We start from the raw sequence: 27,733 nt of genomic DNA, 5'->3' as shown, positions 1-27,733 counted from the left end.
ATACAATTTTAGAAAGATATATTCTGCAGATAAAATCAATCAGCCTACTGAATTGTAAAACAATCATCTGAACTGATCATTACCACTGCCTAGGACCACAATGTTGTTACATGCAATGACTTTTTAAAATACATTTTTTTAGGTCCTGGCACATGGAAACAAAAGTATTCAGCACTCAGATACAGAGCAGAGGCTGACGTGTTCTTAAACATGATATAATTACTCCCAAAATCACTTGAAATGTGCATACGTGTATATGTGTGTAAGAAGGAGAGTTGATTTTGTTAATAATGTATAATGGACAACATTACTTTATGATTTGTACTGTTTGCTTAAATATTAAATATAGACTAGCAGTAAAAAGGTACAGCTTTAAATAAGAATTGTCAGGCTTCGTTGTGCCAGCAATGTCTAGTTCACAATTAATCAGAGTGTAGAAGTTAGTATAAATTGTTATGGGGATACAATGATACCCTGCATTTCAACCAACCAAATATCTCCATGTTTTCCAGACTTTAATTAATTAAGCTTCCCAATGCCCTGTTATGCCCATTTGCCAGATGAGGAAAATCAGACCAAGAGCAGCTACATTTTCAGAAGTATTTGGATGCCTCTAACTGTAGCAACAAAACCTGCGTCATCAATGACCATTTGTTGCCTAAACTGTTGGAGTTCGGCTGGTTTGAAAATCAGGTCATCAATCGGTGTCTAAAGTTGGGTACTCAGAAACAGAGTGCTTTTGGTATTTTGGGCCTAGAATATCTGTGGTAGAACCAAGATTTCCAGACTCTTAGTCTTCTGGCTTAATCGTATGATCATTCTTCCTCCATATATTAGAATCTAATCTGATTGGCTGCAATGTTCCGTTTGTAGTATGATTGAGTGATAACTCTTCAGTAACACAGGAGTATGTATAATAAAGATACTCTATACCCATGCAAGCTGAAGACGTTTATAGAAGGTCACACTTATTTCCGTTTTTTCATCAGTACTTTTGTTGTTGCAATTATAGCATATTTGATTATTATTATAATATGAAGAATGCACCACAGTCATCTCTGAGCTAAAATGATTGTCATTCCCATTTAACCTAATGTGAATTGCTCCTGTTTATGTCAACACTTGACTGGACTCTAACAATGTATTAATACAATATATTCATCTACAAGTCAGTCTCCTGTTTCACATTGTTCCTTAGGTAGAATAGCTCAACCCATCTTGGCAATCCCCAAACTTTCACAGAAAATTCCCATTTGCTAGGAACATACTGCTGTGCCAGAACACATTGATGTCAATAGCAAAACTTCTGTTGATGTCAGTATGGCCAGGGTTTCACCCATTGTCTGTAATTCGCAACAAATAAATAGCAGTAATAGACTAGCAGTCTTGTATACCGACTCCAGCAGTGACCAATGCAAGAGAAAGTGTAACTCTGTAATGTACCATAACTTCCCTTAGTGCACCAAGAGAAAATTTCTTCCTGACCCCATGAGCTAGTCAGTTTTTGCCAGGAATCATGGGGTTTAATAGCCCTGGTTGATTTTTCCTAGCTAGTGTAATTGCATTTGCTATTCTTATTCATATAAAAGTTTTACTCTCTTTTGCAAACCTATGGAGCTACGTTCATCAATAATATTCTGCATACACGGCACAAACATATTTCTTCTAGTCTGTCATTTGTGTTGTCTTTTAATTTCATTGTATGCCCCCTGGTTGCATTATAGGAAAGGATAAATATGGGGGCTTGACTAGTTTGCTCTATCCCCATTCATAATTTTAGCATACTTTTACTATGTCCTTTTGACCTTCCCCAAAGTAAGTAATCCTGTAATGTGCTCACACTCCCTCTTCCTCTTTTGTCACTATTCTTTCCCATTGACTCCCTTTATCTGTTGCTCCAAATCCTTCCTTAATTCCCTTTCATTTTGCTTCCGTCTATCTCCACTATCGCTGTATCTGTAAGCTGTCTACTGTAAAATTAATCAGGTTAGCTAATCAAAATGCTGGCATTTACATAAAGTTCAGTTAATTGTGTCTCCTCTATTTTATGAGGAAATATCGCTAGAAGAATTTTGTATTCTGATTAGCTGAAAGGTTCTTCTTGTAGTAAAAAAAAAATAAAAAATTAAGCAGTACGACACAATAGACAGTACATTTCTTGGCAACTATAGCCTGCATTGGACTGTGTTAAGAGAAGCATAATAACTGCTAGAACTACACTGCCTGGAGTTCTCCCTTGCAATTAAGAAATGGAAATTACAAAAAGGATCAAGTCAGCCTGGTGCATTTAGGGTGAGTTTCATGCCAGCAGATACCACCCAAGCTCCTCTGCACTTTTGTGAATTTTGTCATTACTTTGTATTATTGTCATGAGTACAGCTCACTGACAGTCAGAAAGCACCATGTGTGTGTTGTGTCCCAAATTTCACAGCCCTTTTCTAATCCATTACTTGATGTTACAATTGGAACATTTTATCTAATTATAAATCATTAACTTCTCCACTTCAGGTAGACAGTGCTCAAAATTCCGCAGTGTCCCAAATTGCTAAAAACTGCAGCTCTGACCACACTGCAGAATCTAGTTGTATTTAGTTAGGTAAGGTTTGGGTAGAATATGGTATGACCTAGAACTCCTTAAAACTCCATAGTGAAGTACATAAACTTTTTGCATTATATAAATATTCACACAAAACTAACTGAACTCCCAAAGACCTGTCCCAGGACAGACTAGGTTTAATGTAAAACTTGAAGGATTATCTGGGAGGTAGTCTCTTGGGTTGTCCAAAATCCTGGTCAGGAACGAGAGGGAGGCTATTACGCATTTCACCATGAGAAATATTGTGTCCCTGTCTTCCAAAAGAAAGGCACAGTGATTGATAACAATGCCAGCAGTCCTGGGTGATAGGGGCTACAGGAAGACTGATAATGAAAAAAAATACATTAACACCTTTGGACAGAGAAGATATTTTTAGAAAGATTATAACTAGATTCCCCAGTTTGGGGATGAGCAGAGTGCCAGATTCCTTTGATGATGGAGCACCCATCCTTCTGGCCTCTAATGGACACCAGTGGGGCTCTCCCACCTCTCCTCCATCCCTGACTGCTTTTTCTGTTCCTCTGCCCTAACCTCCATGGCACTAAACAGCATTTCTTCCTGTGTGTTGCCGGCTGCGTGTAAGGCAGGCAGCACTCAGTCTCCGGCAGAAGAGAGAGAAAATGTGGCAACAGAGGCAAGACAAAGGGAAGTGGGGCTGTAGGAAGGGAGAGCCAAGAGGGATAGAACTGAGGTGATGTGGGGAAAGAGACCAAGGCAAATGTGTCATGGCAAGAGTGGAAATGGGGGCAGAGTCTGATATAGTGGAGAGAGGAAGGAGAGCTCCAACCAGAAAAATGTTGAGAAATACTGGATTATAAAATATACAGTGTTATATCCATGTAGGTCCCAGGCTATTAGAGAGACAAGGTAGGCGAGGTAATATCTTTTATGAGACCAACTTCTGTTGGTGAGAGAGACAAGCTTTCTACCTACAGAGAACTCTTCTTCAGGTCTGGGAAAGGTACTCAGTGTTACAGCTAAATAGAAGGCTGAAGAGATAGTTTAGCATAAGTAGTTAGCATATATTGTAAGGGACCATTCCAGGTGAACTGGCCCATTAACGCCCATTGGACAAAAAGGGGGTTTAGTGAGTTACAGATTGTTGTCATAAGCCATAAATCCAGTGTCATTATTAAGACCGTGATTTTTAGTGTCTAGCAAAGTTAAATAGTTAAGCCTCCGGACTCGTATTTCAGAAGTGTTGTGCAGGTTTCCTTCGAGGATGTGGACTGATAGTTCAGCTAGAGAGTGATCACTTTGTGAAAAGTGTTTGCCCACAGGTGATAGGGTGTTTTTGTCTTTTATCATTTTCCTGTGAGCTCATTTGAGAGCATAGTGATTGTCTGGTTTCACCCACATAGTTGCTATTGGGGGTATTTCGCGCACTCCCTTGTTGCAAGGTCCTAGTGCATAGGCTCCAGCCCGAGCCCAAACGTGTACTCTGCAATTAGACAGCCCCTTAGCCCAAACCCTGTGGGCCTGAGTCAGCTGGCACAGACCAGCGGGGGCTTTAATTGCAATGTAGACATACCCTATAAGGCCGCAGCTAATTACAATACACAGGACAAACTATACTAACCTGTAACAGAGAACATAGACCAAAGGAAGTAGACTCTGAGCTAAACAAAGACAGAGGTTGATCGAGGAAGGATGTCCTGCCGGAATCAGAGAAGGGGAGGCATCAAATAGGGAACAATCTTGCCCTGGCTTAAGGGATGGACTAGGTAACTAGTAGCTCTCTTCCATCTCCATTTCCAACATTTCCTCAAAGCATCATGAAAAGAAAAGAGCTGTCTTTATACTGAGACATTAATAAACATGAGCGGAATGCAGTATTTGCACCTCCGAGAATTGTGCTTTCCAATAGCAATGTCACAGCCCCACGTGCATGTCTAAGCCTACAGTGATAACCTGTACTCATCACGTCATATGGGATGACTTTGCTATCTGTACCCTATCTCTCTATTCCCCTGTGGCCATCATGTAGGCCAACCTACATTTTGTATGCTCAGGGCTATCTCGAGATCTTTCTTTTCCTGGCAAAGTAAATGTAAGAGCAATGAAAACTGCATTGGGATCCAATTCTCTAGAGACCCAGTTTGAAAGGGCCTAATATTCCTCATGAGCAAGATGAGCCAATCATTCACAAGGAGCTTTTTTATTTTGCAGAGCACCAGAGGCGAATGAACAAGGGAATCCACAGAAATGCATCAGCGGGGGGGTGGGGGGAGGAGGGAAGAGGGGAAAAAAAGATGTGCCGGACCAACTAGGAGCCAAGGTGCTAGACAGGCAGCCTTCCCGGGAAAAAGGGAGAGGCTCCCAGTCTGGGACCCCTCATCCCTTCCTCTCTCCAGGGCTGGATTCTCTTTGCCATCTTCCTCCTGTCCCTGGTGGTTCCCCCTCTCTCCCGCCTCGTCACAAATGCTTCCCCTTCCAATGGCTCCAACACCGCTTCTTGGAGGGCTCCTTCACCAGTGTTAACACCCCCTCTGCCCAATCCCTGTCACTGGGGGCTCTCCCTCCTCATCCGTCCAGGCCCCGCTGCCTCTCCTCACCCCCTCAATCTCTCAGGGCTTCCCTTCTCAGAAGCCATTTTCTCCCCTTCTCTTCCTCCTTTCCATCTCCTTCCCCCACCGTCTTGGTCTGTGGTGGTTCCTCCACACAGGGCCTCGTCTCTGCCGCTCTCCCCTTTTCCTCAGCCCTCCACTCCTGCCTCCCTCACCACTAGCTGGAGCTTCCCCTTTGGCAACCCTCTCCTTTTATCCCCCCTTCCTGGGGGGGCCCCACTCAGCACCCTTTAAACCCAGCTGGGTGCCCCACTCAGACCCTCGCCCATGGGGATGGGCAGAGGAACGGTCCCTGGTGGCTCCCTGCTTCTCTCCCCCTCCCCTTCCCCCAAATCCTAGGGAATGTCCCTCCCCACCGTATCTGGTGGATCCCTCCCCCCGCCTAGTCCCTTCCCCCCACCCCATCCGCTCTTACCCCTGAAGGGTCTCCTTTTTCTCCTCCCCCCTCAATCCCAGTGGGTCTTCTTTAACCTCCCCCCCCCCGCATCCCTGCTGCCTTCCCCTCCCCAGCCCTGCCCCTCCTATTCCCCGCACCCACTGTTCGGTCCCCGGGGCAGGCAGCGCTCCGCAGGGAGCGTTCCGCACCAGCACCAGCTGCTGCTGCTCCCGGATTAGGTCGAGCAGCCTCTCCCTGCTCTCTCCTTTTCCAGTCCCCCGTCCTCCCTTCATCCTTCCTTCCTTCCTTCCCTCCTTCCTTCCTTCCTCCCCTTTCCCCTCTCTTCCTCCCTCCCTCCCTCTCTTTCCTGCCCCCCCCTTCTCCCCTCCCCCTCGTCTCCCAGACACACACACACACACGGGCAATGCAGCTTTAAAGGCTGCTCCACGTGAGGCTGGTGTGTGCCTATTGATTGCATCGCTGGGCTGCTGCTGAGGCTTTGCAGGCTGGGGGGCGGGGGGGGGCTGCAGTTTGCGGGGAGGACTTGAAGGATGTGCGGCTTGCATTCAACGTCAGATCAAGTTTGATCAATAACCCCCATCCCGGCCCAATTGGAGGAGCCTCTCCGACGGGGAAGGGGGCGATCGTTTCCTCTTCTCTGCCCACCATCTTTGGGGGGTGGGGGGGGAGGAAGTCCCTGCTTTTGGGGGCGTCTGCGCGGGGGGCGAGAGACAGGGGCGCAAGCCCAGCCTCGCAGTCCAGGAGCCCTTCCCGGCTGGGGTGGAGAGGAAGAAGAGAGGGCTTGCAGCATCCGCCGCCTGCTCGCCAGCGTTGTTCTTATTCATCGCCTCTCCCGTTGCGCCCCATGCCTGTTCTGTCAGTTTCGTTTTAGGAACTGAATTGAAGGGGCTGAAGAAAAATGGGGCAAGCCGTGCCTCAGACTCTCCTGCTTTTGGTGGCGGGTCTTTTGGGGGAGTCTTTGGGAGGATTTCCAAACACCATCAGCATAGGTAAGCACCATCTTTTCGGGAATGGAACTTGAGCTGAGCCGAGTTATTTCATCTCCTTTGCATTTTCAGCTGCAACTCTCTCACCTCGAGGCATTAAACATAGACCCCCCCCCCCATAGGGGAAGAGACAGGGGTCTGGTTAAAGCAAGGCAGCTGTTTGCATGAAACGGGGAGGGGGCGGGTGCATTGCTCTCCTAGATCGCTGGTGGTCTTAGGAAGAGAGGGACTTGGGGAGGGAGGTGGGAGATTGTATTTTCCTTTCCATCGGGCGCATTCCTGGAAGTCACCAGCGTGGTTTCTTCTGAAATTGTAAAAACCTCCCAGGATCAACTTGCCTTGTTTTGAACAGAACGAAACAGCGGCGTGGAAGGACTTCCTTGCCCTGTCCAGCGGCAGAGGCAGGGAGCTGTGTGCGCCCTAGGCTGGCACCGGGCGTGGGAGAGCAGGGCAGTGCAACAGAATCACGAAAATAATCAATCGCCTGCCTACTAATGGCACAAAGAGGGGAGCTTTATGAGCGTAGTTTTCGTTATTATTTAGCTGTAGGAAAAAAGTTCCCTGCCTATGGGCCTTGGGGGTTAAGAGACTCCAAGCCATGCTGAATTACTCTTCCTATTTGTTCACCTCTGTTCCCAAAGGGAGATTTGACCTATGTTCGTAGGAAATCGTGCCCCACAGCAGCACACTGTACAGGGGAAAAGCAGGGAGGGGGCATGCCCACATTTAGTCTCTCAAATCCACATTTGGGGACCTAAACAAAAGTGGCCTGATTTTCAAAGGTGCTGCTGAACACCTGCAGCTCCCCTTGATTTCAGTGGGAGTTTGGGGTGCTCAGCACCTCTGAAAAGCAGGACACTTCTTTATTTACATGCCTGTATATGGCTTTAGGAGCCTAGTTTTAGGCACCCAAGGCTGACAATTTTGGAGTACAGATTTAATATATGCACTATATGCACCTCTCTAGCTTCATGTGTTCACTGCTGCTACATATGGCCTGTAAATGTAGCTTCTTACGCCTGCTATTTCTAAGGAATCCTTTTCAGATCTTTGTCCTTTTGTTTTTTTTTTTCACCATAGGTGGACTTTTCATGAGAAATACTGTTCAGGAACACAGTGCATTTCGATTTGCTGTGCAGTTATACAACACAAACCAAAATATCACAGAAAAGCCCTTCCATTTGAACTATCATGTAGACCATTTGGACTCCTCCAACAGTTTTTCGGTGACTAATGCTTGTAAGTATCTGCTGTTTTTCTGTAATTTAGCATGCTGGTGTCCCTGTCTGCATTTTTTTAAAAAATTCTCCCTAACATAGTGGAGCTCTAATTAATATTTCGTGTACTCTAGTGCAACAAATGTGGTACTGACAAAAGGCTTAATGGGTTTGCAGCATTACATGGGTGGATAATATCTTAGGGAAAGTTTTATCACCACTTCTCTTCACCCCTTAAAAATGTAAATTTTTTTAATGGTTTTCAGCTAGACTTATTTATAAAGCCAAGATTTATAGTCTTAGTTTAGTGAACCCCTGCTGATGATACATATTACTTTATTGTTAAGCATAATTGCATAATTTGACAAGCAACACCATGTAGGAATAAAAAATGAAAAAAAGCCATTTTCAAGTGACCTTGAGGAAACAGAGCTAGATGGGCTTACTGGCCTCCTCCTACCCTAAAATATCCTCCTTTTTTTTTCCTGACCGAGAAAGTCCTGATCAAAACCAAAGAGACTGCAAACTGATGAATGCTGTTAGAGCTGAGGGAAGTGGGAAAGGGAAGAGAAAACTTGGCATTTCAAAAAATAGCTCTGCACATGCAGTAATTCCATATAATTTGATTCTCCAGTAGCAATCAATGCAAACTAGAGGCTGGAGAGGAGTGTCTGTGTGTTTAGAAACAACATCCCTGCCTGAAAGTTTGGTGTGTGTTCTGCATTTAGCAAGACTTATTAAATTACCCATAACAGTGGTTATATCTGAATGAAGTTGTTATACAGATCCTAACACTTGGAAAGTTTTCTGAAAAGAAAGCATTGTACTAATATGCAGTACTACATTGTTATTGGTAGGTTTAAAACCTCGTATCTTGAACTGCTAATTTAGAGAGTGTTTAATGTTTTGTTTTGTGATATAATCATTTTTGTACAGTTCCTCTCTAGATCACTATAATTTAAGTACATATTTTGTTAGACTGGATGACCAGATAATTTAACTTCCTCTGGATTTGAAATATTTGGCCAGAAATTTGACAGTTCGAAAGTATTCTGTAAAGATATTGCTGTGAAAAATGTGGATTGCTATTCTAATACATACCCCATGTGCCTCCTTCCTAATAGTACAGGGTTAGCCTTTTTTAAGGGGTTGGGATTAGGACTTAAAAATCTAAGATACCCAATTATAATATTTGGTAATGTGTTAAAAAAGACACAAAAAAGTATGTCTGTTCTTTGCATCTTATTTTACTAATCCTATCCTGCCTCAACAGCTCTTACAACAAACATCTGGCTGTTAATCCTTAATCAGTGTAATCCCTTCAAGAGGCTGTATCTCAAATATAGTTTCCTAAATATCAATTATATGGATTTAAACTAAATACATTAAACAGCGATGCTGATTAATAATTAAATTGGGTTTTTTAAACTTCTATAGGTTCCTCTTAAGATAAGTGGGCCATGCTCCCTTTGTCAATGGTCAGTTTATTATTTAGTCAGCGCATTGCTAATTTTCTGAGAGCTAACCATGTCTGAGGGTTGTTTAGCATGTGAAAATTATGGTAATTTAGCAATTTTATGAGTTGGTTTTCTGTAGCAAACTGAAAATGGTGCTGCATATTCCAGGGAACATATCGTGTGGTGAAATTTGGGAAAAGATAAATCCCTGGAAGCACCTTAGTCCAGGGAATATCAACTTCTACAGTGTATTGAACAATAACATATGAGGGTAAATAAATAGAAGAAAGGAAATGAAAAGGTGACCTTGGGTCTGTCTATGCCACTGACCTCATATGCTGATAGAAGAATATTTACAATCCTACCTTCTGAACACATAGGATCCTTGCAGTTACAAATAAATAACTAGAAGGGCTGTCCTTCTTCTCAGATCTGCAAGCAATTATCTTTGAAAGTCGGAATGCTCATACATACCAATGTACTAGGATGAACTAATGGATCTTCACACTGCATGGCTCACATGTAAAACTGTTTGGCCTAAGTATCCTCAACCAGCTTGTCGTTTCCTAATGCAGTAGTGGGTAATTTCAGGGGGCAGTGTATTAGTGAAGGAAAGTTCCTCTCTCAACATTTTTACTCCTCTTGAAAATAAGAATAAATTGTCTCAAGTGCTGTTACACACGCTTTTTATCGATATCTGCAATTGGCAAGGATCCACATTCGAGAAACCTGCAGTGACTCCACTGATTCCCATCGCCAGTAAGAATCACTGTGACTGACTCTGTGAGGGGCTGATGGAAAGGAATTGGGGGGCGGGAAATCAGTGACTGTCCCATATGTAGTCCAAGCATAATGTGGGTTTTAGTCAATATCCATAAACCATCAAATGCCATTACCCTGCTGTTTTGAATTGGAAGTATTTGCAGGTAGGGGCGTGTGAGTGAGAGAGTGAAACAAGAGGGCATCCTACTCCGAAAAATGTTTTGATAAGACTGTACATCCCACTTGGTGCAGTCTGGTGCATTCTAGAGGAAGAAAGAAAAGGCTCTTCTAAATATCTTCACAAGACCGAGATAAAAAGCCACCTCTGCTAGGGGTGATTTGGCAATATCCCAAGAGGGGGAAAAATTCCTTCAGGGGCAAGAAAACCCCTGCCCCAAACTCCCTCTAATGCCCCTCTTCAATTAAAATACTGCATAATCTGGTTTTCTTATATAGTCTCTGTACACCCTGCTCCCATTCTCAGTACTGAGCAGATATATCTACAGTAGCTTTCCATCCATCTGTTTATTTAGAGTTATGATATCTGCAGAGAGAGAGAGAGAGAGAAAGCACTCAACTAAGAATTCAATTTTTCCCTGAAAAAGCTGAATTAAAGTTTATTGGTGAAGTTTTGCTGATTTATTACATATTTTAAAATATGCACCCATCCATCTGCAGAGAAAACACCAGGGGAAAAAGTAACTGGAGCTGTATATAAATAAAAAGGAGGTAAAACACAGACATTAGATCTTTTCTTCAAAATTTCTCACAAAGGGAGTGAGTAGTCTTTGTCAAAATAATTTGAATGTAACAGCTTAAATGTATAATAACTTCATCACTGAAGCACGTTTCAGGTTTATATTATAATCTCTGATGGAGTATGTTAGCATTAATGTCGAATTATGCTTAAGGTTCTGTAGATCACATTCCCTAGAAATAACCCGCCTATGTCTGTCCGCTCTGCACTTGTAGTGCACTACAATACATTGCTCTAGCCTCTGCAGTGTCAGCTCATTAGCACACAGATCTCATATTCCCTCTCTGCACTGTCATTGCAAAAATTGCTGTTGTACACCTTTACAGCCAACAAATGTGCTCTTGGATTACATACCGTTTGCAAGAAGTATTTAGAAAAGTAAATCCAACCTTAAGGTTATTCACGGTGGAATTTTGCAAGGGAAAGCATTACCTTTAATAAAAATCTGTTGATCATGTAATAGTGATGGTGGGATATGTAAGAGGAGAAAAAGACTTTGATTGCAGAATTTAATTAATCTACACACAGACTCCCTCTCCCAGCTCAATCCAACCCATGAGCTGCAAATTCCTGTCCCATCGATTTTTCTAACTCATTTCTCATATCTGCTAACCCACAAGGTTCCTTTTATATTATAACAAATTCTGATGTTTAGTGTCCTTTCCACAGGCATTTCTTCTTTAACTAACCAAAGGGAGAGAGGATAATTACCTAATTATCCTAATTTGCCAAGATCCATTGAACTATTTGTTTGGGTACTTTCTTAAGGAGTAACATTTGTAGCTTTATTTGAATATTGTTATTCGTTGTACTTATGTTCTTGGTAATTAATCTTTAAAATTCAGTCTGACAGGATTTTAGAGAAGGAACAGTTGCTTTTTGTTGCTGCAATAACGTTGTAGAAATAGATACTGCAAAGAATGTAACAAGAAACATTTCCTATTTAATTTTATTTATTCCAACACACACACACACACACACTTTCTTGTTTGCTGCTGCTCAGTATTTTTTTGCCAGTGGGCAGACAATTTGCTTTCCTCGCATCTGTGCTCTCTTTGACCAGCTGGCAAAGGACACTGATGCTCAAAGTGGTCAGATCCCTGCTGCCAAAGACTTAAACGTGTCTGTAAAATTCTTGCGAACTTTGGGCCTGATGCGGGTGGGCTTAGCCTGAGTAAAGACTGCAGATTAAATCTCTTACTAGCCTGCGTGGGGAATGGAATGAGGGTTGTGTCAGTGTTAAATTCTTAATACAACACTTTAAAATGTGCTTTCAAAATCATTCTGTTCCTAACAGATTAGCAAATAGCTTTAATACTATGGATATTCCATAATTAGGAATCATTTTATTTAGTGCTCTGTTTAAAACAAAAAATCCCATGTTCATTCAATTGTTAAAAATTAAAAGAGCTGATGTTAAAATTTCTGTGTCTTTGGGCATATGGGACTATAGAAAAAGTTGTGTTTGCACTAGAAGTTGTAACCATTTAATGGAAGAGAGTTTGTGATTAACCTTATGGTGATTTTGTTGCCAGCAAAGAACTGTGATATTTTAAAATAAGATTCGATTTTGAAATTAAATTGAAAAACTTCAATGACAAAGTTCCTTCTCCCTTTTCAGATGCTATGATTTATTCAGTTGATTTAGTACAGAAGGGGGGGAAAGTCCAATATGAATGAATACATATTGATAAAGCTCCATAAGTATGCATAGTGCTTTACAAAGCAAGCAAAGAAGCAAACGTACAATCTAAGACACCACACACAGTCCCCCTAACATCAGTTAATTTTCAACCAGAATTTGTGCAGGGGTAGAAATCTGCACATGCATTTCCTTTTATTGGACTGCGAACAAAGGCCCACGTGAATGGTCTTCATTACTCCAGTGGGACTAGTCACATGAAACAGTGAGCTGTAGGGTCAAGCCAAATCTATGACAATTTTGAAACAGTGGACAGCAGTTCATCTCCAAGAGACTATGGAGACACCCTGATTGGGAGATAAGCGTTGGTGAGTGGGTGTGCTAAAACAGATTCGTAAAGGGTAGAGCACTTGGGACTTGATCCAATAAACATTGAAATCAGTAAAAACAACAAGGAGTACAGTCTGAAGAAGTGGGTTTTTTACCCACGAAAGCTTATGCCCAAATAAATCTGTTAGTCTTTAAGGTGCCACCAGACTCCTTGTTGTTTTTGTGGATACAGACTAACACGGCTACCCCCGATAATTGAAATCAGTGGTTTTTTCCACTGAGTTCATCAGACATTGGATTAGGCCCTTAGTGACTGGGAAGTGGAGGCTATGCCAAGTGTTGGGTTGTCATGAAAGAAGATGAGAAAGCAAGAGTGGGAGAAAGTGCTAATTTTACGTGTAACTTTAATGAGTCTTTATCAGCACAATCCAGCAATTGTATGTTTTTCCCACTGAAAGAGTTTAAAATGCACACTTTGCCATCACTCGTTCATGGAATACAAATTTAGTTAAGACTCTTTTCAAGTCCTAGTCTTGTGTTATCAATATAGCCGAATGATTTATTTTGAAGTTGCAACGTTTTTGTTTTCTACTTAGTTCAGTCGAGAGTCAAACAGACCAATATCTTTGAAAAGTATTTCTGGTGCATTTAACATAAGATATTTTGGCTTCATATTTAGATATTTATGTTATAGTTTAGACTATCTGTCTTAGTAAAACTTTACATGACAATGTACTAAAGCAGTCTCCAACTTTCACGCACCAGGAGGATTTTTTTCTCTTTCCTATGTGTACATGTTTTATATGTACAGGAGGCTGCAGCTGTCCCTAAATGTCATGCAGAAATGCTGGGTGCTTAACATTATTCCTGTTTGTCTTCAAAATGTTACGGCATCTTTGCCTTATGATATAGAAATCTAAAACTTAAACTATGAATTTTCCCTTCAACCTTTGAATTTAGTTATTTAACAATATAGACATTCAAAGAACATCTTGTTAAGAAGGCTGAAAGCACTGTAATAATGTATGTTACAGGGATCGCAAACTGGTAGTCCATGTTCTGAAGTTTCTATAGTTTCTAGGAATCTGTCCTACACCAACAAAGTTGTGGGTGGAACATGTATCGTTATGCGCTTGGAGATAACATTTTCAAAGAAAGTCTGTGCCTTTTTTGGTTAATCTCTCATAAATTAGTCATTAAGGCTGAAACTACTCCCCTTTCCTTCCCACAGAAAGCTAGAGTGAACAGGGAAATTGGCTTTTAATGTTGAAAGGAAGCGCGTGTGTGGGGGGGTGAGGGAGAGAAAGAGAAGGTCAATGAATCCATCCTCAGCTCAGTCTGGGGACAGGGCAGCCCTTGATGGCTGTTTCTGAAGCCCGTTTACTGAAACGGCAGCCACGGACTCTCTCCCCCTTACTCTGGGTTCCCAGCTGTTGGAGCCTCATAACCCTCTTCTTCAACCCTTAACATTTCCTTCCTTGCTAACGTAGTCAGAGCCAGTGCATAGCTCACCATCCCCAGCATGCAGAAGGTACAGGGACCCCCATGTGCAAGTTCTCTTACAGAGGGGCACTGTGTTGCAAAGGACCTTGCACAGACACTTGAGCAAAGGGTGAATTTCACTTTGTGTTGGAAAATAGCCCGTGTGAACAGCCTCTTGCTAGAGTGGAGTGACCTCTCTGATCACTGGTAGTTAATTACTTTGAACATGTAGATATGCTGAAAGGTGTCTTTATTTATATTTATATATACACAGTTTGATCACTTTCACTTGTACATCATGGGGTTACTTTTGGAGCATCTCGTATTATAATCAGAATTTGCTTAGGTGCTGTAGAACCTACCCACATGAATTCCAAATGAGAATTTTTTTAAAGGTAGAGCTGCATTGTAGCTCCACCCTCTCAACCCCTTTTTCTGTCATGGAAAAAGAATTACATTAAAAAAATTGAACCCGCTTAATGCATGAAATGTGTGTCCATTCCTATGTAGCACTGTCTGAACGTGTGTATATGATCTTCTTTCATTGTGTTCAGTCCGATATTTCCTATCTTAACTTGAGAAATTGTTTTAGTTCTTAATTTCATTATCAATAACTTTTCATACATGAGCATCCAGTGTGTGGCTTAAAAAGCAGAACTTCTGTAAAGATATGGTATGGCTCGGTGGCACCAGTAAGGCACTTGACTTCAGGAGTCAGGGGTTCTAGGCTTGGCTCTTGCACTGACTCAGTGTGACTTTGGGTAAGTCAGTTAGGCACTCAGAGCCTCACTTTTGCCATCTCTAAGACAGGAAGAATCAGATTTCCCTGCATCAAATAGATATTACAAGGCTGAAGCAATGTTTGATTGTAAAATACTTTGAAAGCACTGGGTAAAAGTACATTTTACATCTTAATCAGCATCCCAACCCTCCCCCCCACCACCCATCCTCAAGCTTGACAAAATAAAACGAATGTTGTGCTTATTAATGTTGTGTCCTCTCCAGAAGAATAGTCCACAGCCTTCTGACAGTCCCAGAACACGTGTTCTAGCTGTACAGCAGGCCACCTGTCACTGCAGAGAGCCACAAAGGAAAAATACCCACTTCCACACCTGGAATTTGCAAAGCAGGGAGGAGAACTCATATTAATGAGTTCCTCACTTCCCACTTGCTACAGCTCTGTATTCCAGGTCTGGTCCACATTACTACAGCACTTGCATAGGCTGTGAGAGGACGTGGGAGGAGATCCGCGCTCCATATAGGGTGCAGCGATACTGCACCCTTTGGGCGGCATTTAGTGTAGACACGCATAGTCCCCCTAGCACAGGTAAAAATAGCAGTGTTGATGGGGAGGCATGGCTTAGCCAATAGCGTAAAGCTGCCTGAAAGGTGTGGGTATTTACTCGAGTACATTACCATGCACGGCATTCTACTTGCCCAAGCTGTGCCCTGCCATCTGCAAGGATGTGTTTAGCCTTCAGCAGACTCCAGCAACAGGGAAAGTCTCTGGCTCTGCCTTTCCCTGCTGCCTCCACCCTGCTAGATACTTCCTTTGGCACACTAAAAGCCTCCAGCGATGGACAGCTGCTGAAGTCATTTCCCACTGACCCCCTCTGCCAGAACCTTTCCCTGATACCTGTAGCTGCACACTGCTGTGTGGGCATGGTGTGCTTCTCAGCATAGTGTCTAGCTATGCATACACTGCAGTCCCCTGCCAGTGGTATAGTGTAGACATAGTCATACTTCCATGAGTGGTGGGAGGAGAAATTTCTCTATTGGAGACATGGCTGGCTGCTGGCTTCCCCTGTTCTTCTCTGTTGATGGTGCTATGGGCTTGCCCCCATCAGAATCCCACCGTTGCTGGTTTTGGCAGGACACCTGGTACAGCAAATGTTTGGGGCTTGTTGCCTCCTTTCATTTCCTTGGCTGACTTCTATTTGCAGATGTCAGCCAGAGGAAAGTACGATGGCTCTTGTGTCTGAACACTAGTGATGCTTTGGGACACCCTGTGATGTTGCACAGAGTTTGCAATACAACCCAGGCGAGAAGGCAGCCTTGGGTTGCTGTGTAATTCTAATGTTGATCTCTGGGGGAAATGACCCTCAAAATAGGGTGCAGAGCCTCTGCCAGCTACCAGCAATAGCAGCTACATTGAGGTGTTCTGAGCCACTAGTGGTCATGGTCAGTTCACCTTTTGCCCTAACAGGAGGCTGCTAAGTTGAACCGCAAGCTTCTTCTGAGGAGTAATAACTGGAAAGTCAAGATGCAGTGAAAGTTCACAAATGTATTCCTCAGTGCTGCTGTCAGTAATGTCAGTGGCACAATTCCTAGTGACCTCAGTGATGAAGCATCAGCCCAATGAAAATAATATTGGTTAAACAATGCTGAAAAATTGAAATGAAAATCCAGATCCCAATCCTGAAAGGCTTCAACATAACTCCCCTTGATGTCAGTGGTGAAGCCAAGAAGGGAGTTGATGGCACTCAGCAACTTGCAGGGCTGGTGCTTTTTAATTTGTATTTTTATGCTGAGGCTAATGGTTTGTCAAATGACTGACCAAGAGAGTGTGAAGAATTCCACAGTGGCAGATCATGGCATGGCTCTTTGTTTGTCTTTGTAACCATGATACAAATTATAGTGTTCCATTTTTTAGGAAGTTATTTATTTATTTTTTCCAGCTGGTGAACTTTCCCTGGGCTGCCTACACCATGGTAGTTTGTGAAATTAGTTTTCATAAACATGTGGGACATCTCAATTGATGTATCTATGTTCAAATTCTAATGAGGCACAGTGGTCACAGAGCTCAGGTTCATAAGCATTTGTTGTCTTCCAATAGTTAGACAAAAGGTATTCAGCTGCATTCCTCTGTTTGTGAACTACCAGTCTGATGTCCAGCTTTGCACTGAATCTGGACTAACTGAAACGGATATGGAGCTGAGGGTGAGAGATTCTAAATTGCCTTATAAGTTTAATATACTTTGGTGTGGGGTTTTTCTTTTCATTAAAGTGTTTTAGCCTCAATCCTGCAAGCAGAGCATCGATGGCACAAGGTGTTGTGCCTGGGTAAAAGATACAGGATTGGGCCCTCAACATAATTCCTTCTTTCTTTTTTATGTCCATTCTAAAGATGTTTCTTTATGTTGTGTATTATTTGTAGCAAGGCTAAGAGTGTGTGTACTCCAGATAGGCCCTGAATGGGTTAATGTGAGCCTTAGTGGTCAATTAACATACCTGGCAGTACTAATGAGGGGGATGGGGTGGGGTGGGGGGGCTTAATTGATAATGAAGCCGGGCTGGGGAAAGGCTGGGTGGTAATTATAAAGCCAGGAAATTTGCAGCTAAAAGGGGCTGCAGGGAGAGAGTCTGCCGTCACTCTCTGGGCAATAAAACAAGTAGGAAGCCGCCCAGGGAGTCTGCAATGAATCTGAGGGAGCAGACCTTGGCTGCCAGCTACAGGGTCCCTAGGCTGGAACCCAGAGTAGAGGATGGGCTTGGGTTCCCCATCAGCCTCTAGGAACCTGACATAAAGCCCCCTGATGTAAGGGGATAAAGACATTCAAAGCCTTAAGCCAAGGGGGTGCATGGACCATGGGGCTCGGAACTGGGGTTGAAGACCATAGGGTCCAGAGTTGGGGTTCCAAGGGCATTGGACTGTTATTTGTGGAACTTTGTTACCCCAGAAGGGAAGGACTATATAGTGATCTGGCCAGAGGGCCAAGTCATGATGAGGGAGTATCCCAAATCATGATGAGAGCGAGAGGGGTCAAAGCATGAGTAACCAACGGAAGGGGGCACCAGGCACGAGGGGGCTCTCTTGCAGTAAGCGAACCTCTTTGCAAAATGTAGTAGGTGTTTTAGCTAAATATAAATGAATGTATGATCTCTAACCTGATGAGCAATGAAATAATGTCACAGGGAGAAAGTGGACATGGCAGCCCTATTCCAGCTACCCCTGTTTTCTTCTGGTTCCTTCCCTTAGAGCATGCCCATGCTAAGCTCCTAACTATTAACAGATACAGATAATGATAATCCTAATATGTATTGACTTGAGTGTCTTAGATGGCTGTGACCTTATCCTTGACAGCAGCATTACTTCATCAGAGTAATTCATACCCTGCAATGGGAGAACAGGGCCCTGAACTTCATGTAGCCTGATTCTATAGAGACATGTAGTTGGTAATGATTCACAGTGGATGGCAGACATAAGACAACTTGCAAGGTTTTGGAAAAAGCTCTGTACTTTTCACTAGTGTGCATGTGTATTTCTGTATTTTTTTAAATTTAAAAAGCACACCTGCCCACACAATCGTCTGTAGACATTTACAGCCACCAAAATAGGATATATTATTTATTAACAGGCTTCATGTGAAAACCATTCTCACACCAGAAAAGAGCTCCACCCACATCCCACTATCACAGCACCTTAGGCTAAGGCCTGAAGAGACAGATGGGCTTCACTTTGTCAACAAACTCGGGCTTTGTTGGGCAAATGGAAAGGGAGTGAATTCCAGAGCCCAAGGGCTCTCTGCCAAGAACACCCTACTTCCAGGCTCCAGCTGTGCAAATCTGGGAACTGCCAGCAAGCGTGTCACAGCTGATCTTTGCCATTGCAATGGCACATGAGGAGAAAGACAATCCTTTACATAGCTAGTTCCCAAATCATATAGGGCTTAATACATCAAAGGCAACATTTTGAATGGTACACTGAAGCAAGCCAAGTAGTCTTTGAAAAGCCGGTGTAGTGTGCTCTCTGTCATATGGATCGTGCCAAATACACCGTCACTGCCAAAAGAGGAGAGACTGCATAATTTTACTGCAGCTAGAACATACCTGCAAAGCAGTATGGGTAAAGTAAAAAACAACAACTTTGTCTGAAGGTTGCTTCGTTTGCTTTCTGTTGTTTAGATTGTTCTCTCTTTGGGGCAGGGACCTGTCTTTTCTGTGAGGAGCCTAGCATACTTATTAGCAGGCGTGATAATGTTCTGATAAAAAATGGACATTCATATTCATCAGGTATGCCTCACTGCCTAGTGCACTATCCTGCTATGTAACACAAGAAAAATCACGTGCAATGATGCAAACCAACTTATTCAAGATGATTGATGGGATCTAAATGTCTTTGTACTTCACTGCTCCACTTTTGAAAAAATTGGTCTATCCAGATCTTATAAGAAAAGCATTGGCCATCAAGATATCATAGGACCTGGATATACTGGGCCTGATTCTGAGCTCCTTTACACCAGTGTAAATCAGACATAACTCCACTGAAGTCAATATATAAGCTGATATAAATCCAGTGTGAGCTCAGAATTACCTACTCTGTAATGTAACACTTACTTGTCTTTTGGAACTTCACAAAATGTTCAAGTTCTGTAGTGAGGAGTGTCTCTTTATAAACAATACCAGGTATCTCAGAAGTATGTGTAATAGACAGTGTTGTACAGAACCTGACAAGGAAAAAAATCATACTGAAACAAAACAAAGTACCTCAGATGCAAGATGCTGACTTTGCTTTTAGCCAGATTCATGTACGCAGTCTCCATGTCCATTTTCCATTTCTTCCAGTCATGTTACTACTTTTTCCAGTCAGCTATATCCCTTTCCCCACTTTTATTTTCTGTCTCTGTTTCCATTGATGGATTTTGCAACCCTTCCTTAATGAATAGAGAGGTTGGGTGCAACCCCGGCTCCAGTGAAATCAATGGGAGTTTTGCCACTTACTTCAGTAGGAGTCAAGATTTTACCCATTGTGTCACTTACTTGCCTGGGTAAAGTGATGTTGGAATTTAAGAAGATGGCACTTTTCCCTCAGAGTCTGTACAGAGCCAATACAAGAGTGGACCCTGCCTGCCAAATGTGCTGTCCTTTGGGTGAAACACAAAGCTGGCACTTGGCCAGTTGTAAACATCCCATGGTATTTTTCATGAGTAGTGGAGCTAACCCTGGCATCCCGGTCAAATTCTAATTTGGAAAACATCCCCTTGAAGTTTCATTAGATATGTGATTCTGTACTTCCTGTCTTAAACTCATGTTGCTCTGCTCTGCTAACCGCTGCTGTTTCACACCAGCAGTGTCTGCATTTCAGTGATGAGTGAAGTGATCTCTATGTACACTGTAGGGCCCAATCTTGATGTTTAAAATGTGTTTTGTCTGAGAAAGGACTGAAAGGTCAGCTCCATACTTTGTGTGCCAGTTAGTTAACCTATAAAAACAAAAGGTTGAGATCTTTGTTATTAAAAAAATAATTATTATTATCGATTGTAAATTGTTGTTAATACAGATTTACTAAATTCCCAAAGTGCAGGCTTTGCTGGAAAATGTTTTACACTTTCCCAGTTGTGTCGCAGATTCCCCAGGTCAATGAGAATTATTTTATTCATTGATTCTAGAGTCTTTTACTCTGGTATGGGGTGTCTTGTCCAATATCTTCACTTGAACACGTGTGACAGCCTTCTGGACAAGGTTGCAAACTTCATTCATTTTGATTCCTTCTTTTTACTGTGTGGTGTTTAAATTGTGTGTATTTGTATCTTGGATGCTGAGGTGAGTTGGTGGATGGTGTTTGAGCCTCTCTTCAGATATATATCAGAATGTTACAGTAAAATTAACATATGGTTTTCTTTAAGGTGCGAAAATTCTTTGGGCAGTTAAAAACATTTTATGTATTTTATTGATTGTTCATTAATTGACCTTTCATGTAAAATCTGGAGATAATCCTTTCGGGTTCTCAGAAACCTTGTTGGACTATGAAATATATATTATTAGTGAATTTAGCACTTGTAAAAAGCGTCTGACTGATCATCCTGGAGACTAGAGTCCTCTTCCTAAAAACAGGTACAGGACTTTTTTTCAGGGCGGAGGGATAGCTCAGTGGTTTGAGCATTAGCCTGCTAAACCCAGTAGTGTGAGTTCAATCCTTGAGAGGGCCATTGAGGGATCTGGGGCAAAAATTGGGGATTGGTCCTGCTTTGAGCAGGGGGTTGGACAAGATGATCTCCTGAGGTCCCTTCCCACCCTGATATTCTATGATTCTATGAAAGGCAGTAGCAGTGTAAGTTTCCCCAGTGCTGTCCTGCCAGTCTCAATTCTGAATGAAAGATGCTATAGAAGTGTGAAGTATTATTATCAAAACTATTGGATAATCAGGATTCTCTGTGGCTTTGTTCTGCCTATGGTTCATTCTCTGCTGACTGGCTTCTCTGCTGTGACAGCCAACAAAGGGGTCAATTAGGGCCAATTGTAGGGGTGTGGTTTTTGTCACAATGGACTGTTTTCCTTTAAGAAATGCTCATTTCAGCACCCACCAAATGAACTGTTGGTTACTACCAATCTGCACTGCTTTCTAACTGGTTACCTACAGTTGAAAGGCTTTATGTTCCTCATTGCCAATTTCTTGTGCCACAATTTGTTTTTTGTGGTTGTGTTCAGTTACAGTGTAGTTTAAAGCTAATCAATGGGGGAAGTAAGCAATGTTGTGGTGTAATGATTACAGTGTCTATTGTACAGGGGGATAATCCTCAATTTAGTACTGGCTAGGAAAAAGAGCAGTAATATTGAAACAAATATAAAACAATAAAAAATCTGCCAGCGTGTAGAATATACTAATGCTCAAGGATTTAGGGTCTCCCTGTGAATTTTCTGCAGATACTGCAGCCTTTAAAAGTTTAATCCAAGCTTTCATTTTAGAACAGTTGTAGTCTTTCTGATTGCCTGGTGAAGTTATCTTTGCAATCTGAGTCCCCAGCGACACTGAGGCAATAGCACCAAGAGGGGTATGCATTTCCTCTATTCATTTTGGAGAGTTTGTTTTTCTTTAAAACCTAATTATGATCACTTAGGAGTTAACACTGTTAACCTCTTCACTATTGATCACGACGTCCGAGACAGCCAGCTGATGTGCTTTTCCGTTATGGGTGGAAGCACTCATTGTGGTTTGACATATTCTGTACAGGTAAGGCTGGGCGTTTTGATGATGCTGGTAGTGAAACATCACTTTGATTGCCAACATCTGAATACTTGAACATTAGCAACAGTCTTTAAAAGTGAAGGTATCAGTGATAATTATTTATAGTGTTGTCAGCTAATGGGTTAGATTCCTATGGTGCGACTTACAGAATTTTGTGACTTTTCTATCAAACTTGACAGGCAGCATAGAAGGTTGTTCAATGTAATAATAAAGATTTATATCACAGCTGCCTGCAGTAAAATTTGCTCAGAGGGCCCAGGAATCTTTTACAAGGTTCACCTTATAGAGTTTCTATTGAGTGCTGCACTCTGCATAGAGGCATTTGTGGTGACAAGGACCTTGGCTCCCATACCCTGGGCATCTGCTTGGGGGAAAAGGCTGCTGCAATCCTGTGCTGCAATCCTCTGCAGTCATGTCTCATGGCAGCAAAAGTCCCTCCTAGAAGCAACAAGCTCCTTGGAACAGCTCTGATAGCTTTTCTGTTCCTTGGGGATCCCACACCAGGGCTGTTGTGATTTTTTCCCCCCTCCCAAACTCAATTAAAAAACAGCCATGTGTGAGGGAAATGAGAGAAGATCAGATCATATATTTTTCTGCAGGGGGAGAAAGCATTTTTGGAAATCCTGGATCAGATCAAGCCACAGATTCCAAGTCTCATGGATTTGGGGCAGTTTTCTATGGGAACTGAAGCTATGTTGTTGAATGCCATAGAGCTCTTTTGGTTTGGTTTGTTTTCTGTCAGCTCTCTGAAGCCCAGTTCCTCTCCCTTGCTGTCAGTGGACAGGAGCATACAGAACTTTCACAAATAGAGCTATTCCACTTCACAGGGATTGTGAGCATTGCCTTTGTTTCATATCTGCCTGGGTTCACCTCCAACCCTTCAACCTGCATTGCAATCTGATTCTCTGATTTGAACAAACCCAAAAGCTCAAAGAGAAACTCCATCTGAAGCTGCTGGATTTAACATTTAAATAGTTCAGAATGTGAATTTTGGTGCCAACCCATAAATTTATCCAGGTTTTCAGTTATCCCAGGCCCACGCCCACTCAGGTCACTAAATGAAGCTTTCAGTTAATATGACTTTTGAGTCTATTGCCAAACCCTGAGACCATATGATCTTTTTTCCCATAACGTTGACGCTTCCTTGAGAGGTTTCATCTCTATTACAGTACATGAAAGATCCCCCATATGTTTATAAATGATCATGTATTGAAATATGAGGGTCAGGAGAAGCCAAATTAAAAATAAAAATAATTCTTCAACAGTTCTTTAGATTCTCGGAATCTGACTTGCCTCCCAGTGATTTTTTGCACCAAAATTAGATTTCTATTGTCCTTGATGGTGACCCCAACAAAAAACACCTAGTAAGATTAACTTTATTTACAAATAACCATGGAGGTCATTCCATCATCTCAAGCTGTTTATTTGTGGACAGCCCAGTGAAACTGATGAAATTGCCCATTGTCTGAAATGCTATTTCCAGTTGTTTGAATGAACTGTATTGATTATTTACAGGACTATTCATCTCTCACTGGCACACATACAATACATGTATTATGAAAAGGTTGTGTCTCTGATGACAGCTGGGATGTGAAGTGATACACTGAATTATGCCTTCCTTGTATGCTATAAATACAGAGACTTCACCTTAATACTTTTTTAGTGTAGGTTACATTTTAAAACATTTCATACTTTGAGTACAGTAAGTTACTTAAAGGAAAGTATAATGGGGTATTGCTAAAGTAGACTCAGGAGATTACTATAATGCCTTCAATAAAGTCAGCCAGTTAAGAAATTTTGCCTGAAATGACCTCATATGATAAAACCCCAATGAGCGCTAACTGGTATGAACAACTGTTTGCTATACATGCTAAAGAAATTCAGTTTTATTAAATTAGTAAAGGCTCCATTATAAGATAAAGACATATATGTGCCTTTCAGTCCAGGTTACAACCATCATGTGTGTTGAAAGAAAGACAAAAGCAAGAAGCAAAATCCATGTATAGTGCATACAGTAGCAATCTTCTGGGCTTATAGCTCATACTTTCATCTTTCTGATTTTCAGTAAAAAATTACTATAATTTGTGTTTTCTCTACAGTGACCCTAGAAAGTTTTCAATCCTTCATTCTGTCACTTAGTTAATGGTGTGTATCCCCATTGCTTGGGTTCTTCAGTCACCTACTTCTTCTGGTATTGAATTCACCCGAGAGATGCTCAGCAGATGGCTCTTTGGCTGCTGCTTCAGTACCCTTACTGCAGCAATCTGTTGTTCTAAATCAGAACGTTAACAAATACATCGAATGAGAAGCCAATGTCTGACTTAAATGATGTGTCCTTTCACTGATGCTATATATATGATTGATTCATATTTGTACTTAACTATGCTCGTTAAATTAAAGAGTAAAATGTATATGTGCTTTGCTTTATAATTCCCATTGTCTTCTACTAGGGTAATTAAAATGTGGGTGGCCAGAAATAAATTAAAGTGTGCTAAGGGTTTCTTAGTTCTACCATTACTTGCTAGTATAGATCTGGAGTAACTCCATGGACTACAATAGTTATTCCAAATTTAAACTGGTGAAATTGAGAGCAGAATATCACCATATATGCTCTAGATAAATGCCATCCACTTTCCCCCTTTGGTGCTGGCCTCATCAAGCTCCCCCACTCATTGAGGAAAGTCCCAGCAGCGAAGGAGGAGACACTTACCAAGGGACACACGCAGCTCCTCCTCCCCTGTGGGTCTCTAGCACCCATTGGCCAGCTGTGAGGGAGCAGTGCAGACTGGCCAGCATTCCCCAGCTCCCAGGATTTAACCTGGAGTGAGAGTCTCTTTAGGCTCCACTCCTCCAGCCCCATCCTACCCACTAGGAATGGGAACCCAACCTGATAGATGCTTTGGGTCTGGCTGATCACCCGTTTGGGGGGTCAGGAAGGCTTTCTCCCCCAGTGGGCCAATTGGCAGAGGACCAAGGAGTTTTTCTGCCTTCCTTGCAGCACCTTCAACCATAGTGGGTTAAGTAGGAAGCCGCTTAGTGCCTAACTGAGATACTTGGGTTGAATTATTAATTCGTCGCAACTTTTGGCCAGTTTCCAGTGCAGTTAAAAAAATTAAAATGAAGGGTCTCCAGAGGAAAAGACCTGTATTTGGTGGTGGGTCTTGAGCTTGTAGCCTTTGCGGTCTGATGTCAGGCCTTGTGGGCCGCGGTCCCCAAACTTCCGCACCCTCTGTCCCTCTCGCTGTCCCCCTCAGGGAGCTGAGTCCTGGCGGCGTGGGTGGGGAGGGGGAGGCTGAGAGCCTATCTCAAGTTATGGGTGATATGGTAAGGAACCAATTAAATGCCTGGCACAGGAGAGTACGGTTGATGGACGGGCAGCGCCCATCTCCTGTGCTGAAATTTAATAAAAGTTGCAGTCTGCCACTTAGCTCCATGCATGTGTCTGTCTTCATTTCGCTGCTGGGTCAGCATCAATTAGCTTTTCACTTGTTGAGCACAATTTGAAGGGTAAGTCGTAGTTAAAACTATTGACAATTGTAGTTGGTTTTATATAAATGTGCATAAGTCTACAACTCTAGCAAGTTTACTAAATAATTGCACTTATGATTATGCAAAATATATAAAACCAGAATCTCAGCTAGTGTAAATCGGCCTAGCCACGCTGACTTCACTGAACCTTGGTTGGCTTACACCACCTGAAGGTCTTGCCCATAATTCTTAAAATGCTATTTTGATCATTGTATTTATGCTGATGAAAATAATTGCAATGCTGTAATATTCTTAAAAGCAACCCATCATTATGCACTTGCTTGTTATTTAGTGATCAGAAGCTTAATTTAATTCACATCTTACCTCTCTATTGTAGTTTTTAAATATAATGTTTAAAAATAACTCTTTTCCCCTAGCACAAACTACCAGTGACAAAAACTGAAAAATTATCTTTTTTTTTTTTTTTCAAATAATAGCTTAAAAATATATAATCAAAATGCAGATAGAGAGGTGTTTCCTTAACAGTACATTGGACCATTGTAAATATTCATTTTAGCTTGAGATGGTGTGTTCATTTAACTGGTAATTCAGATCTTAGTGAGCCATTGCTCTTCAATAGTTTACTAACATTCCAGACTTTTGCTTTCTTTTCCCTTGTACCAGTACCTGGAATGAGTCTACTGTACCTTGCAAGCTGCCATATTAATTGATGATATCTTTTTTGAGCAGATAATATAATAACATTGTCAAGGGTCTATTCTCTTATCAGCACAGAATATTGACATGCCCAAACTCCGAAAAAGCTATTGAGAGTTAGCTGAATATATCTCATACATATCAGTTGGAGAATAGACCCCCTCTATCTTGTTAGCATGGAGCCAGTGTGAGTTGGATTCTTTTGATAATTTGTGCAATGCCTCATCTGACAAAATACAGCAGAAAAGGTAAAACAATAGCTATTGTAGTTGACAAAATTTAGAGCCTGTCTTCAGCTGTGAAAGTCTCTGCTTAATTGTTATAGAAGCTTTTCCTGCTGAAATTATGCAGCAAAGCAGCACAAACCAAACATTTGTGATGGACAAATTTGCTCCCACTGTTCATGAACCAGCTACATTATAAATGCAAACAGTAGGTGTTCATCGTACTTCTAATTAAAACATGTGCAAGCTTGGCTATTCAGCTGCGGTATCAAGTTATTCCAAAAGCTAACCTGGGAGTTGAAAAGCAGATATTTTTTCCTTGGTAAACTATTCTTAACAGCTTTGCTTTTCTAACTTTCTCAGCAAAAAGAGCAGTTTGAGGAAAAACAACATACAAAAGAGTCTTTATATTTTCTTGTTACTGAAAATTGTGATTCTTTCCATAGTTTACCACAGAGCAAAAAGGAAAATCCTCATAATATCCTAAGGGCTCTAATCTTCTCTAGGTTTTTTTATTTATAAAGTGTGCGAGACATGTTACAATACAAACTATAAACACTGGTTCCCTACTCTGATGTGCTTACAATCTAAGAAACAATCTTACAAACTCAGTGGGACTACTTGCATGTGCAAAGTGAAGCACTTGCATAAGTGTTGGTAGGCTTATGGCCAAAGACCCCAATCCTGCAAACCCTGTTTAGTGTCTGTAGTGCTTTCTGTCCTGAACAATCCTATTGGTCCCAATTGTTTCCACTGACATAATGAAATAGCTCACGATGATAGTTTTCAGAGTAGCAGCCGTGTTAGTCTGTATCCGCAAAAAGAAAAGGTGTACTTGTGACACCTGAGAGACTAACCAATTTATTTGAGCATAAGCTTTCGTGAGCTACAGCGCACTTCATTGGATGCATTCATGATGACAGTAAGCACTATACTTGATAGAGGTTGTAGGATTGGACCTCTATTAAGATTAAAACAAAATGAAAGAAGGAGAGGAGAGTATGTTGTATGGTCACTAGGGAGGCTGATTATATTGTTTGAAGATAACAGACTTTTTTTTGTACACCTGTATAAAGTTCTTTATTACAACGCTTTCAGGGAGCCCCGTTGTCAACCAAGCACTTTAATAAGATATCCAAATCCTGCTTTCAGACGTAAAAAGATG

The 27,733-nt window shown here is 41.9% G+C and overlaps 1 protein-coding gene across 2 annotated transcripts in view; it reads left to right on the top strand.

The window, feature by feature from the left end:
- The first annotated feature begins 6,458 nt into the window (after positions 1–6,458).
- GRIA3 (glutamate ionotropic receptor AMPA type subunit 3) overlaps positions 6,459–27,733 on the top strand; it is a 223,249-nt gene continuing 201,974 nt past the window's right edge. For both annotated transcript variants that reach the window (XM_077825727.1, XM_077825726.1), the window contains exons 1-2: positions 6,459–6,549; positions 7,627–7,785. In XM_077825727.1, coding sequence (XP_077681853.1) covers positions 6,459–6,549; positions 7,627–7,785 — 250 coding nt within the window. The remainder of the gene's footprint in view (positions 6,550–7,626; positions 7,786–27,733) is intronic.

Source organism: Eretmochelys imbricata, chromosome 9, assembly GCF_965152235.1.
Source record: "Eretmochelys imbricata isolate rEreImb1 chromosome 9, rEreImb1.hap1, whole genome shotgun sequence".
NCBI lineage: Eukaryota > Metazoa > Chordata > Testudines > Cheloniidae > Eretmochelys > Eretmochelys imbricata.
The sequence above is the reverse complement of the archived record's forward strand: the minus strand, read 5'-3'. Positions and strand labels throughout refer to the sequence as shown.